A 16,121-nucleotide genomic window follows, 5' to 3' on the forward strand; every position below is an offset into this window, starting at 1 on the left:
GGAATTGCCTCAGAAAATTAAAAATAGAACTACCCTATGACCCAGCAATTGCACACCTAGGTATTTATCCTAGGGATACAGGTGTGCTGTTTCGAAGGGGCACATGCACCCCAATGTTTATAGCAACACTATTGACAATAGCCAAAGTATGGAAAGAGCCCAAATGTCCATTGACGGATGAATGGATAAAAAAGATGTGGTGTATATATACAATGGAGTATTACTCGGCAATCAAAAAGAATGAAATCTTGCCATTTGCAACTACGTGGTTGGAACTAGAGGGTATTATGCTAAGCGAAATTAGTCAGAGAAAGACAAATATGATATGACTTCATTCATATGAGGACTTTAAGATAGAAAACAGATGAACACAAGGGAAGAGAAGCAAAAATAATATAAAAACAGGGAAGAGGACAAAACATAAGAGAGTCTTAAATATGGAGAACAAACAGAGGGTTACTGGAGGGGTTGTGGAACAGGGGATAGGCTAGATGGGTAAGGGGCATTAAGGAATCTACCCCTGAAATCATTGTTGCGCCATGTGCTAACTAACTTGGATGTAAATTAATAAACTTAAACAAAAAATAGAAGCCTGTATTTCCTATTCCCCTTCATTCATTTTGTCTAACCCCCCTCTCCCTTCCTCTCTGCCAACAACCACTTTGTTCTTTGTAATTATAGGTCTGATTCTGTTCTTTGTTTATTCTTTTTTTTTCTTTTAGATTCCACATATGAGTGAAATTATATGGTATTTGCCTTTCTCAGTCTGACGTACTTATCATAATACCCTCTAGGTTCTTCTTTGTTGTCACAAACAGCACAATCCCATCCATTTTATGGCCGTGTGATATTCCTTAGTGGTATGTGTGTATGTGTATGTGTGTGTGCTCACGCGTACGCCATACATCCCTTATCCATTTATTCATTTATCTGTTGAATGGGGACTTAAGTTTCTTCTGTAATTTGGCTGTTGTAAATAATGCTGCAGTAAACATAGGGATGCATAGATCTTTTCAAATTAGTGTTTTCAATTTGGCGGTGGGGTGGGTCGAGTAAATACCCAGTAGTGGAATTATTGGATCTTGTGGTAATTATGTTGTTAATTTTTTGAGGAACTTCCATACTGTTTTTCACAGTGACTCTACCCATTTACATTCACACCAACAGTGCACAAGGATTCCTTTTTCTTCACATCCTCACTAACACTTGTCATTTCTTTTCTTTTTGCTTTTAGGCATTCTGACAGGTGTAAGGTTCTATCTCCTCGTGGTTTTGATTTGCACTCCTGTTAATTAGTGACGTTTGAATATCTCTTCATGTTCTGTTGGCCATCTGTATATCATCTTTGGAAAAATGTCTTTGCAGGTTCTCTCCCCATTTTTTTAATCAAGTTTTTTGTTGTTGGTGGTGGTGTTGAGTTGTATACACCCTCTACATATTTTGGATAGTGACACAATATATATATTTGGATATATAACTTATAAATTTTATGTATAGATTACAAATAACTTCTTCCATTCAGTAGGTTGCCCTTTTGTTTTGTTGGTTTCCTTTGCTGTGCAAAAGCTTTTCATTTTCATGTAGTCCCAATAGTTAATTTTTGCTTTTGTTTCCCTTGCCTTAGGAGACCTAACTAGAAGAATGTTGCTATGGCCCATGTCAGAGAAATTACTGCCTGTTTTTTCTTCTAGGAGTTTTGTGATTTCAGGTCTCCTATTTAGCTGTTTAATCCATTTGACTTCATTTTTATATATGGCATAATAAAATGGTCCAGTTTCATTCTTTTGCATGTATCTGTCCAATTTTCTTAGCACCATTTATTGAAGATAGTGCATTTTCCATTGTATATTCTTGCCTCCCTCATCATAGGTTAATTGGCCACATACATTGGCATGCATGTATTTCTGGGATCTCTGTTCTGTTGAGATGATCACATGACTTTTATCCTTTATTTTGTTGATGAGGTGTGCCACATTGATTTGTGAATATTGAGCCTTTTTTGCATCTCAAAATTTAATCATATTTGATTATGGTGAAAAATCCTTTTAATGAATTGTTGAATGTGGTTAATATTTTGTTGACGATTTTTGTATCTAGGTTCATCAAAGATATTGGCCTGTAGTTTTATTTTGGGGGACATGTTTTAGTCTGGTTTTGTTCTCAAGGTAATACTAACTTCTGGAATGTATTTGGATTCTTTCCTTCCTATTGGTTTTTTTTTTTTTTTTTTTTTGGAGTAATTTGAGAACAGTTATTAACCTTGGTAGTAACTCTTCTTTAATGTTTGGTAGAATTCCCCTATGAAGCCACCTGGTGCTAGAGTTCTGTTTTTTGGTAGTTTTTAATTAATGATTTAAATTCATTACTGTTTATTAGTTTCCTCAGATTTTCTATTTCTGTCTGAGACAATCTTGAAGGTTTTGTTTCTAGGAATTGATCCATTTCCAGAAAATCACAAGACTTTAAAAAAGATAGTCCACTTTGCTGAAGAAGTAAAAGATAGTGCTGCAGAGTTTTCCTCATTTATCTAAACCTCAGACCCTTTCCTGGGAAATAAGCTGAAAAGGTTTAACTTCATGCAAGAAAAGAATATGACAATATGTCAGTTAATCAGAAAGATGGAAAGAATGAGCTGTTAACTGACAGTTGATTGAAAAGTGTTCTGAGGTGCCTGGGTGTCTCAGTCAGTTAAACCTCTGACCTTATCTCAGGTCATGATCTCATAGTTTGTGTGCCCGAGCCCCAAGTCGGGCTCTGTGCTGACAGCTCAGAGCCTGGAGCCTCCTTCAGATTCTGTGTCTCCCTCTCTCTCTGCTCCTCCCCAACTTGTGTGCTCGCTCTCTCTCTCTCTCTCTCTCTCTCTCCCTCCCTCTCAAGAATGAATAAACACTACAAAAAGTTTTTTAACATATTAAATGTTCCTGTTTTCCTCTACTTCAATCTATGTTAAAAGTATTTCTTAAAACTTCATTTCATGGTTTTTTTGAGGGGGTTAGGGTGGGGGGATGGTTAATGCTAGATTTTGTAATTTTTAAATGTTTATTTTGGAGAGAGAGAGACAGAGTGTGAGCAGCGGAGGGGTAGACAGAGAGGGATATACAGAATCTGAAGCAGGGTCCAGGCTCTGAGCTGTCAGCATAGAGCCTGACATGGAGCTCGAACTCACAAACCATGAGATCATGACCTGAGCAGAGGTCAGATGCTTAAACAAGTGAGCCACCCAGACACCCCTAGGATATTATACAGTAGTACATGAATAAGAAGTGTAGCATTCATAAAAAACATGGGAATTAATGAGTATTAAACATTACTTACATGGAAAAATTATTTAATACATCACATGGAAAAAATGTAGGGTTATTTCAGGCTTGGCTAACTTACAGCTTACTTATAGTTTCATGTACATAGCACATTTTTATGCTGTCCTTTATTTGCAGTATGATGACCAGAGGAACACAAAATGACCAGAGTAATTGCAAGGTATATGTTGGGTTTTAATTTTGATAAAACTGAGTACGTCTATTTATAAGAACAAGTAAACTATCTCAGGAATTTCCACCAAACTTTGCTTACATCTCATTAGCTAGAATTGTGTTCCATGCCTGTTCTAAATCAGCCTTTGCAGAGGAAATTGGATTGGTTTAGAGAAATCAGTATTGACTCAGTGAGGCTCGAAGAAGGTTCAGATCATATTTCTCTTTTCCTCGCTTTTTCTCCCCCTAACCCTCTTTCTTTCTCTCTCTCTCTCTCTCTCTCTCTCTCTCTCTCTCTCTCTCACACACACACACACACACACACACACACACACACACACGGTACAAATATCTGAAGACAACCAGATTTCAAGTAAAGAAGGAGGGGAGAAAATTGGCAAACAGTTGTGCTTGTGACCCTTGAGAAAATAAAGTTAACCTTGTTTTTTTAATGAACTTGCCATTTCTGATTCTCTTGATATAAGGTTACATTTTTCAAGTCATTATAGCCTGAAAGACAAACTTGTCTCTTAAGTCTTCTGAAAGACTTTAATAAGCTCACCTACATGGTGACTCCCTAAGACAAGCATAAAACCTACAGTGTTCCACAAATTATATTATTTAAAATGTAGCAATTATTTTCCAGGTATTCTTCCTGGGATAAATGACTCAATGAATGCAGTATAGAAACTGATCTCCTGAATTATTAGTCTGAACCTATTCCATAGTATATATTTTATAGCGGTCATAATGCCTTCACGGTGGCCTTTTTTAAGTACTATAAAAAATAACAAATTTGTAAAGTAGCAGGTTATAAAACTAATGTGAGAAAATGAATTGCCTTGTAAAACAAGTATTGTAAAATGTTAATGTAAAAATCTAGTTGGTGGGTTCACTGTAAAGTACTTTCAACCTTGCACTGTGTTTAAAATGTTTCATGATAGGATGTTGAAAACTAATAAAACCACAACAAACAAAGAATAGCTTTTACATATGTAACCAGAAACCAATGAGAAATTCATAGCAAGGAAAACTGTATTTATAATAGCAAAAATAAATGAAATACCTAAGCTAACTTTCAGGAAACACTCAAAACTTTTGTTTTGAGAAATCCTGAACAGTTGAAGGAAGTGAAAGAGGAAAGACACAGGTAGTGAGACTCACCTTCATAAAGACTTCTATTCTAGTTTATTTATGAATATAGCATAAACCTAATGTACCATCAAGGTTTTTTTTTCTTAAGCTATGTAAGCGATTAATAAAATTCATTTGAATAAGTAAACAAAAATAACCAGGAAATTTTGAAAGAAATGAATAATTATGTGGAAGAATGTCTAACTCTACCAGTTATTAAAATGTTACCCTTCATAATTGGAACTCTAGCATTGGTGCATGAATAGACAAACCAAACAATGAAACAGATTTTTTAAATCCAGAAATAGACTTCATTACTAAATTTCCATATGTAATGAATCTGTGAAACTACAAATGAAACTTCAAATCTGTGACAGAAGATGAAGTCTTGTATGTTTTAACCCAATAGCTATATGGAAAAAGATAAAATTTTGATTTATTCCTCATCCTGTGCACAAGAATACATTCCAAGTGGATCAAATACCTAATTTTTGAAACCAAAATTATAAAAGGACTAGAAGAAAACATGCGTGGTATCTTCTTTACTCTGAGGGTGGAAATTAAAAATCCAGAAGTTAAAGATAAAAGAAATGGGTTTAGAAAAAATTCTATGTTTACAGAAATTTCACTTGGAAATTGTGTGTAAAAAGTAAATGAGGGGTGGCTCAGTGGGTCGAGCATCTGACTTTGGCTCAGGTCACGATCTCACGGTTTGTGAGTTCTAACCCCATGTTGGACTCTGTTCTGAGAGGTCAGAGCCTATAACCTGCTTTGGATTCTCTCTCTCTCTGTCTGTCTCTCTCTCTCTCTCTCTCTCTCTCTCTCTCTCTCTCTCTCTCTGTCTCTGTCTTCCTCCCCTGCTCATGGTGTGTCTGTCTGTCTCTCTCTCAAGAAACATTAAATAAACATTAAAAAAATTTTTTAAAGTAAATGAAAAAACGAGCAACTGGGAATAAGAGTTACAACTTAAACTCAAAGATTTAATATTTGTAATTAATAAAAAGCTTTTAAAATAGATAAGGAAAAGTTCTTGTAAAAGCTCGCTAAATTATAAACAGTTTACAAGGGAAAAAAAGCAATGCTTCTTAATGCAAAGATGTTCAACCTACCCTATACCAAGAAAGATACAAATAAAAATGCACTGTGGAGTTGTTTCTCACATAACTGTCTGATTGACAAAATCAAGTTCGACGATATACTTTGGTGAGTTGGTTGGGGAAATGAACACTCTCACCCTCTGTTGGTAGGAGAGCAAATTAATGCAATCCCACTCTAGAGGGGGATGTGTCAATATTTAGCAAAAGATACATATGAATGTACTCTTTAACAAAGCAATCACTCTTAGAATCTATCGCCAAAACAGGCAAAACATTGAAAAACTATTTTCAGAAGGCAGTTAATATACTGTACTTTTTAGACTGTTAGACAAGATATACTGACATGATCTATATTATGGAATAAAGCAAATAAATAACCAGAATGGTATTATTAAGAACCAATTTTTTTCTCATAAAAGGGAGGCAGTAGAGGTATAAGAGTGCCAAAGTTAATTAAAAAACAAAAACAAACAAACAAAAACCCTGTAGTCATGAATTTCAATTGGAAGTAGCACTATGGATTTATGATCAATCTTATCTTACTCAAAAACCAAAAATCCTGGGGCACTTGGGTGGCTCAGTCAGTTAAATGTCTTCACTCCTGATTTTGGCTCATTTGATCTCATGGTTGGTGATTGGAGCCCTGCTTCTGACTGCACTGACAGTGTGGAACCTGCTTGGGATTCTGTCTCTCTTCCTCTCTCTCTGCCCCTTTCCCTGCTTGCTCTCTGTTTCTCTCTCTCAAAATAAATAAACTTTACAAAAAAATTACTGTACACACGCTGAAAAGCCTAGATCCAATGACAGGCAGCAGCATGAGGTTATTGGTAGTTAAATGAAATATATATAAAACACAAAAGTGTCTTCCCTATGAGATATTAATATGTGCTTTGAAAAGGAAAAATTAAAATTCAAGAAAATTTGGGAAATTGTGAAATTTAATCCTGTAGATTATAATTTTTCTGATAACATTAAATGCTTTGGAAAAGTCAGTAAAGAAATCTAAAAATAAGTAATGCAGTGTCTGTCAGGAACCTTTGATTTTTCAGGGGAGAGGACTGGAGTTGTAGCATTCCGCTTGCTTTTTTTTTCCACTTAGAAATGTGCCATGGAAAACAATTTAGGAAATACTGCTGTGAAAGTGAAATGCAATCTGTGGATAATTATTATTCTTTCTAAAGGATCAAGAGGTCTAAAGGGAGTTCCTGGTATCATGTACTTAATGAATGCATAATTTAATACAAGTATTGTTTAGAATCTACTAAATACTAAATACTGTGTTTGCTGATAGCAACATAAGGTAAAAAGGAAATGAAAAAATCTAGAAACCTAGTAGAGCATTAAAATATAGTGCTACTATATTTGATGAAAATCTTTAAATATGACTAAGTGTAGGAAACCATTGCATTGCATCATAGAGAGGGAATTAAGTCGTGACGAGTGAAAGCAAGAAGGAAATATGTTTCTGGCAAAGTAAAGAGCATAAGAAAATATAACTTGACATTAGAGGTGGAGTGTATTCAGAAAAATAGAGCGCCATACCTATCTGGAACAACAACAACAAAATTACAGGGAAAGGGTTGTGCAGCGCTGATGTAGTAAGAAGATGTAGTGGGCTTTGGGGTTGGACGAACCTGGGCTATCATAATCATTCTACCTGTAAATGATCTTGGGGAGTTACTTAATCTCTATAAAGCTGACCTTTTCTATCTGTAGAGTGAGGATAAATAATGTTTAACTCCCAAAGTAAGAATGAAATAAGAATAATGTGTGCCAAGTTTCCAACACAGTGAAGGGCACTTAATTCCAGTTCTTCTTCCTATTAGGCAGATGGGGGCAAAGTGATGAACACTCTGATTTGTCAGGGGAAAGAATTTGGACTTTATTTTGTAGGCAGTGAAGAACATGGAAGAATCCTGAGCATGAGGATGAGGTGATAAGCTCTGTTATTTGGAAACGTGGATATGGAGTAATGACCAGATAAGATGAAGGGAGGTATCTAGCATTGGTTGCATCCTGATGGAAGATAGAAGGGCATAAATGGGGTGTTGGTAGTGTGGCTGCAGATGTTCAGTGTTACAGAGATAGAGCTGATAGAACTTGGCTTCTCTTAGATATGTGTGGGTGGGAGAGTTAAAAAGGAAACAATAAAAAAAATGACATGGTTTCTAGCCTGAGCACCTGAGTTGTCAGGAATACCAACCATTGAGCCAGACAAAAGGTGGAGTGGATATACAGAAGTTCACGTGTGGAATTTAGTTTATTTTATATCATTTTCCTTTGGATCCATCACCTCTTTAGAGTGAGTAAGCTTTGAACTTTTGAATATAGCGTCCCAGCCTCTAATCCATGCAATCTCTTCATTCTATGGGACCACTATATTTTGAACAGTATGTTGGCTTATTACAAAAACTGTCATTGTGATCTTGTGGAGTGTGCTTCACAGGTTTGTCTAATACGTCAGAAAGGTTAGTGTAATGGACTACCAAGTCAAATGCCAAACACTATACAAACAACTTAATATGGTAGCTAAATGTGGATATGCTGTTTGCACTATTGTATTCTCCAAAACATTGTTTGCTTTGAGCATAGTTGGATGTGAATGCAAATTTAGATGCTTTACTCAACACCAATCTTTGTGTGTGCATGTTTCTTGTTTTAATGTGCAGGACAGGAGAGAATTGGGAAAGATTCCAACTATGAACAGGAGGGTAAAGTTCAGTTTGTGATTGATGCGGTCTATGCAATGGCTCATGCCCTTCATCATATGAACAAGGATCTCTGTGCTGACTACCGAGGGGTCTGTCCGGAAATGGAGCAAGCTGGGGGAAAGAAGTTGTTGAAGTATATCCGCAATGTTAATTTCAATGGTGAGTCACCAAATATCCATGATTTGGGGAATTCTACGTGTTGGCATCCTGTGTTTCCTGAGTTATGTAGTTAAATTATTTACTGTTAAGACCTGGTTGGTGATAAGATTTCAAATAGTTGAATCAATATATGAACAATACATAAGTGAATGAAGGAAAGAATAAATAAATACTTGGGAGTTAAGATTTATCTTTTTTGGTAAATATTAGTAAGAGTGGGAGGAGAGAGAGGAAAGGAAAGGGATCTAAGTCAATTGAAGTAATGATTGTAAGTTGCTATAACCACATCCCAGATTACACACATTTCTCAGAGTATAAAACTCTGTTAGAAATTAATTGGTTACCTAAGAGAAGTAGGTAGAGATGGGTGGGAAAATGGGCAAATCAGGTAGAAGGCATAAGGGAGAAATACCACTTCTCTGATAATATAGTCTTGAGTCTTTACAACATGTGAACACTTCACTTATCAAAAAGTAAACAAATAATTAAAATAAACCTGAATGCGGGCCACATTAGTCAGAGTTCTCCAAAGAGAACCAATAGGACATCTGTATAGATACATAGAAGAGACTAATTTATAGGAATTGGCTCACACAGTTACGGAGACAGGAAAGGCCCTCTATCTTCACTCTTCAAGCTGCAGAACCAGGGAGGTTGGTGTTGTAATTCAGTCGAAGGTAAACATTTAAGAATCTGACGGCTTATGATATAAGTCCTGATCTGAGTCCAAAAGCCAGAAAACCAGGAGCAACAGTGCTGAGGGCAGAAGAACACACCTGTCGCAGATCAAATACAGACAGTGAATTGGCCCTTTTTCTGCCTTTGGGCTCTAGTCAGTCTCTCAAGAGACTTGTTGATGCCCTACCCCCATCCACCTTGGGGAGGGCCACCTGCTTTATTCAGTTCACCAGTTCAAATACTGATCTTTTTCAAGTATGCCATCACCGATACACCCAGAAATAATGTTTTGCCAGCTATCTGGGCATCCCTAGTCAAGGTGACACATAAAATTAGCCATCATGTAGGTGTAAATTCAATACAGACAGTAATAAATAAATTTAAATATATATGAGCAATGTAACCACACCGAGGGGTTTGGGGAATAAAAAATGAGCACACATAGTTTTGGAAGATAGTATTTGACTGTATGCTATAAGACCAAAGGCAAAAAATAACTGTATACAATTATTATACAATAGCTAGTAAACTTGTGGGTTCACAATTAAGAAAATAATTTATGTATGTGAGAGGATTGAGAGAATAATGAGTATATTGTAGATAATGAGAGCCATGTTTCTTACTGTTAGAGAAAGAAGTTACTAGAAAGAATGAGAGAAAACTAGAAGGAATCTTGTTGTGTTTGGATGGGAGATACCTGAATGAACTCTTGGCTTTTAATATGCATGCAGATAGGTAGATACATAAATAGATTTGTGAATGTTATATATGTATACATACCTGTGCTGCCTAGTTCTGCCCACTGAGAGGGCTAGCAGTAATGAGATCCTGGTAGAAAGGACAACACCTAGTATCCACATCTTATTTATGTATAACAATGGCATGGCCATTCTTACCCTAGTTACAAAACAATTGATTTTGCAAATGCCCTTGGTGACTTTACCCTGACTCTTTTTCCAGGTAATGTCTGTAAACTCATTTGGTCAAGATGATATTTCCCACTGATGAGCTAGAGTTTCTGAGCATCCGACTGGACACAGTGCTCCTGTTTATCAAATGATTACTGTGTGCCAGATCCTGTGCTAAGTACTTCACTTGAGTTGGCTTACTTAATACCAAATTATATAGATTCTGTTATTTTCCTTAATTTTTTTATAGATAAGGAAAGTGGTTCATAGAGAAATTAAGAACAACGATGTTCAAAAGTATATACACAGTAATGATGCTACCTGCTTTGGTACCTGGGCACCTAACTCCACAGCCTGCTCCCTTGACTACAATTTTTTAAGTTTCTGATAAGGGTTTACTGCATCATTCCTGCTGACTTACATCTTAGGATGGAGACTTTTTTACGTGTTTTATGGAGGATTTTTATTTCTCTTGGTCTCAATCAGCTTAATTTTGTGCTCTTACGTTACTTTAGTACAAACTTTCTTGTACCCCTGGGAGTTTTGTTCCAGACGAGTAGAATACAATTTAATAACTCTAAACTTCACATTTACCAAAGCGTCATTTTATGAAATAAAAAATGCCCTAAAAGTACTACTACAGGTTCACCAAGTACTTAACCTTCTTTTATTCAGTAAGAGAAAAGATGGCTAATTTTGTCATTATCATTTACAACCATTTTTTCCTGCATCCCAAATGAATGCAATGACTTGAGCCTAAATATGATTTAGTTATGTCTGTGTTGGCCCATCCAACTAGATGGTATTATTGTAGATGTAAATTTAACAAATTTGTTACCTCACATGCATAATCTTATAGCATTGCTATATAGTGAAGTACTTAATGTGAAGTGTGTCTGTATCTAGATTTGTTAGTTTCCAGAGAACAAAGTAGATTGGGGTATATTTTTGTAAGGAAGACACATTTCCTGTGTTTTTTTGAAAAATGACGTTAGCTTTCCTTCATTGACAGGCAAGATCTGGTTTTCCTCCCCTTAAATCTGAGTGAGCCTGTGACTAATGCAGAAGTGACACTATGTAACTTCTACAGCATAAGAGTCATAAGTACTCTGCCTGGTACTCTTGACACATTAGTATTACAGAAACAGCTACCATGTTGGGAGCAAGCCAAGAACTCAAACAGGCCATATGAGGGTACTCCAGCCATAGTCCCAGCTGAGGTCCCAGCTGACAGCCAGCATCAATTATCAGGCATGTGAGCTTCAAGCTACCCCCTCTGACATAAGTGGACCAGAGAGGTGATGTCCCTGCTGAGCCCTGCTTGGATTTCAAAATACAGGTCATCATTATTTTGAGCAGTAATTTTTAGGGTGGTTTGTTGAGCAGCAGTAGATAATTAAACACAAATCAATGCAGCATTTCTGGAATCTGTGTATGAAGTGTTAAAATGAGAGAAAAATCCTAAATACCTTGATGCAAAGTACTCTTTTGTCATCTGGGAAACCTAGATCCCGAATTCTTCTCTGTCCTAGAAGAAAGGAATTTCATTCTGATACTCTAATTCAATAGAGGAGGTGGAAGACAAATACTTGCTGTTATCCAGTTTCCTCTCAATATCCCAGCTTGTCAAGTGGCCCTGCTTCCTTCACTATTGTGCCCTTGGGTTCTGGCCCTGATACCTGTGGACATTTCTGCAGGGGATCACTTCCCTTTTGATAACTTCTTTGTCCTCTCTGGACTTCTTTGATCTTTTCTTTTTTAAAAATATAGTCTTCATTGAACACAATCCCCTTTATTCTCTTTCAAGAAGTTCAGGGATGCTGTTAAAAAGGAGCTGTGCGGAAAAAAACCGTGGAAATAATAAGCCCAGTTGCATTATAGAATCCATCAAAAAGGTCAAAGCCACACAATATGCTATTACCAGTCATCACTTAGATAAAGTGTTCAGCTCTTCTGCCTTAATTTTTTTTTTTAAGCATGAACTTTAATGAGAACGGAAAGGGCATGACAAGAATCATTTCTCCTAACAAAGATTGTAAGAAGAGAGAAAGATTAGGCGCTGTGTCTCATTTTGGTGAATATTTAGCTGGTGAGCTAGAGACCCTTTGGAGCCCCAGGCCTCCAGTATTACTGCTCTCTCGTCTCAAAGACTATGAAAAGCTCAAGTCCTGGTATTTAATGAATAGAAGCTGTAGAATTACCACAAAGCACAACATGAATCCTAGCATCCAATGTGGAAGAAAAGAAAGGTGAGCATATGAATATTAATATCTTCCTGTGAAATGATAGGATTCTCATTTTCTTGCTAATAACATGTAGAATCCAGATTTCGTTTCTCTTCCTTATGCTTAGAGCTCACTGAAAGTGGAAATCCTGTATTAAAAAGCTGTTTTTGTTATCGATGTTGTATGTGGTTTTTTTCTCTGTCTCTATACTGAAAAAGCTTATGTTGATTAGCATACAGAGAAGGCTTAAGAGCTTTCTCTTGTGATAAAATTGGGTGTTTTTGTGGGCCCTGGGGATAGCTTTCAGATAAAACATAGAAGAAATAAATTGAAATGGTGCCCTTGGCCACACAAAATGCACCCATTGACTCAATTTGGTAGCACCAAAGCAATGCTATTCATACGTCAGTGTGCATCATCAGAATGGGCTCTAGTCTACTCTTTGGGGAAAAAAAAATCACTGATAGAGAAATTAAAATAAGATACCAGTTAGGAGAGACAGATTTTCTGCCTTAAAAGACAGCCTGAATATCTGAAGGCAGGTGTTTTGGTCTTGAGATAGGAGCACATAAAACAATGATAAAAAAAATGGAAGTGTTTCCTTTCTCGCTCCCAGCCAACTTGGCGGCTTCTCTTCATTGAGGCCGTTCTGCCCCTAAGGCAGGAAGATGGTGGCTATGAAGAAGATGAAAAAGTCAGTGCAGTTGATCAACGTAGGCTCCAACTCATTACGAAAAGTGGAAAGTACACGCTGGTGTACAAGCAGACACTGGAAATGATCTGACGCGGCTAAGAAAAACTGCTCATCTTGTCCAACACCTGCCCAGCCTTGAGGAAATCTGAAATAGAGTACTATGCCATGTTGGCCAAAACCGCTGTCCATCACTGCAGTGACAATAATATTGAGTTGGGCGCAGCAGGGGGGCAGTACTAGAGTGTGTGCACCCTGGCTATCATTGATCCAGGTGATTCTGATATCATTAGAAGCATGCCAGTACAGATTGGTGAAAAGTAAATCACACAAAATTTTTCTTTAATAAAACCAGGCAGAACTTTCTTTAAAAACAGAAAACAATTAAAACAGTTAAAAATATCATTACCATCTATTGGGCATTTGTTATGTAAAAGGCATGGTAATAAGCAGTTTTTTATACTTTATTACATTTGATCCTCACTAACCCTAGGAGAAAGGTGTCACTAGGGACAGTCAGAGACAGAAGCAGAAAGAATAACTTGATAAAGGTCACACATATAGTAGGTGGTTCTTGGAATTAAAACCCCTAATTGGGGATTCCAAATCCAGTTATTAGGCACTATTCTAGTTTAGTTAGCTGAGTGACCCTGGGGCAAGGAATTTCAACCTAAGTATACTTTGTGACCTGTAAAATTAAGAAGTTTGGTGTTCTGTGTCCTCCAGCTCTTGATTAGTTTTCTATTGCTACTTTAAAAATTCCATAAATTTAGTGGCTTAAACAACATACATTTATGATCTTATTGTTCTGTAATTCGAGAGTCTGACCCAGGTCTCACTGGGCTTTAGTTAAGGTGAAGGCAGGGCTGGTTCCTTCAGCAGGCTCTGTGGAAGAATCTGTTTCCTTGTTTTTTCTAGCTTGTGAGGGCTGCCTGCCCTCCTGGGATCACAACTCCTTCCTCCTTCCTCCTTCCTCATTTGATTCCTGCTCCCTCTTACCTATAGGGATGATTATGATTGCACTGTGCTCATCCAGGTAATCTAAAATAGTCTTCGCCCATCTCATGATCCCTCATTATTATCTGTAAAAAGTCTTACCATGTATGGTAACATTCACAGGTTCTAGGGATTAGGACATGGAAATACTTGGGGAGCCATTATTAAGCCTATCATAAGCTCCATTTTTTTTTTCATTTTTAATAACAAAATGTCATAAAATACTGTTCCCAATTGTTGTAGGATGGTGTGGAGTTCTTTAACTGTTCCTGTATCCTGCCTATATATTGAACTGCCTCTTTCACTAGAGGTAACTTTTGCACAGGATTGTAGCTCTGTGTGTTTCTGATGACTTAGTATGTTGTCTCTCTTTCTGGACCCATTTTCTAACTCTGTTCTGTGTTAAGTGATCATTCACTTGTGGGCACCCAGCATCATGCCTGCTTCCTTAAGTATAGGTGCCTTTTTTTTCCATCCGTGTTATTAATGCAAATATCATCTTGCCCCAAATTCTGCAGAAGCTAATGACCTTGCTAACCAAATGTAGAGCTTTGCCATCATAGGGTCTTAAATTTATAATGAGAGTTCTCAAAAGGGCTTCATTCTCATTACCCAAAGTTACCCTACCCTTCCCCATGAAAAATTAGCAACATGAACTTCTGTTCTTAGTGATTCTGTTGCAGCTTATAAATGATCTTTAACTTCCTTATAAAATACAGGAAATATACCATTGTTTTCTATGAAAATTATCAATCCATTATTAACTTACAGAGCAGACACCAGTCATATACTCTGAGGCCAGTGGTATTTCTCCTATTGCCAAGGGATTGTAAGAGAAAGAGCACTCATTGTGCCAACTTTTGATGAATCCTTTTTAACTGTTGCTAAAAGTAAGCCGAACCCCCATCTTTCCTTCTCTATATATGGTTTTTCAGTTGTTCCATGTGGTTAATACTAAGGAGCTTTTCATTAATATCTAACTTCCAAAAGATGTACACAGACATATACACACCCAGACACACAATAGATGTATTAGTCTTTTTAAATTGACTTCAGTGCCTAATTCTGCCAAAATAATGGGTTTCATCCTAAGACCCACATTTTAAAAAAGTAAGACCCACATAGGATATTGAGAAAAGAATAATATCTATTAAACACTTTCCAGGTTTATTGCTCAGCATTTTAGACTCATTATCATTTAAATTAGAAATAATCAACAAATATGTTTAAATGCAATTAATATCTAAGTACATATTTAAATAAACTTTTTTCCTTGTGTGCTTGTTTATAATTCTCTTAGATTTTCTTTTAAAAATCTATTAATCATTTTTGAAATGGTTCTTTACTAACCACAGTCAATCATTAGGCGGAAACTAATAATACAAGTTAAGATAGTCCCTAGAAAATAATGCATTTAATTTTCTTCTCAAGGGGGACAGATTTGTATAAAATACTAAGAAATACTGAGACCTATAACTTTTCAAAGGGGGTGGCTGGTCACCTTCCACCCTCTGTAGTAAGAATCCGCAGACCATAGTGCTGACTTGCCTATTGCCCATTTAGGGGGGGGGATCCATTAAATAATGGGGTTTTCCACCAGTTACCTTGCTCATCACCTGGTTTCTGGACCATCACCCAAGACCTAACAGGTAGAAGGAATCTTGTTTATGAGATCTGTTATTTTCTTGCCTCCCTCAGGTAGTGCAGGCACCCCAGTAATGTTTAACAAGAATGGGGATGCACCAGGGCGTTATGACATCTTTCAGTACCAGACAACAAATACCACCAACCCTGGTTACCGTCTGATTGGACAGTGGACAGATGAACTTCAGCTCAATGTGAGTACTACTTGTTCCTCTTCCTTTGCTCATGTGATGAAAGAGCAGACTTCAAATATGCTAAATTAGGCAAACATTCCTTGCTCATATGTTTGCATGCATATACAAGTGAGCATGCATCCTGTTATAATCATCTGTAGCAACTGATAATCCATAGTAATAAGAGAATGATCATGATGAGGATTATGAAGATAAAAGTGTGTTTTGAATT

General features: G+C 36.8%; 1 protein-coding gene and 1 pseudogene across 4 annotated transcripts in view; both read left to right on the forward strand.

Annotated features, from left to right (window-relative positions):
* Positions 1 to 16,121, forward strand: part of GRM7 (glutamate metabotropic receptor 7) — an 876,035-nt gene that overhangs the window by 576,796 nt on the left and 283,118 nt on the right. For all 4 annotated transcript variants that reach the window (XM_053897751.1, XM_019428303.2, XM_019428301.2 and 1 more), the window contains exons 6-7: positions 8,374 to 8,574; positions 15,771 to 15,910. In XM_053897751.1, coding sequence (XP_053753726.1) covers positions 8,374 to 8,574; positions 15,771 to 15,910 — 341 coding nt within the window. The remainder of the gene's footprint in view (positions 1 to 8,373; positions 8,575 to 15,770; positions 15,911 to 16,121) is intronic.
* Positions 13,054 to 13,400, forward strand: LOC109254413 (60S ribosomal protein L30-like; annotated as a pseudogene).

The sequence above is a fragment of the Panthera pardus genome, unplaced genomic scaffold (genome assembly GCF_024362965.1).
Source record: "Panthera pardus isolate Hobbes unplaced genomic scaffold, ASM2436296v1 HiC_scaffold_8, whole genome shotgun sequence".
Taxonomy (NCBI): Eukaryota; Metazoa; Chordata; class Mammalia; order Carnivora; family Felidae; genus Panthera; species Panthera pardus.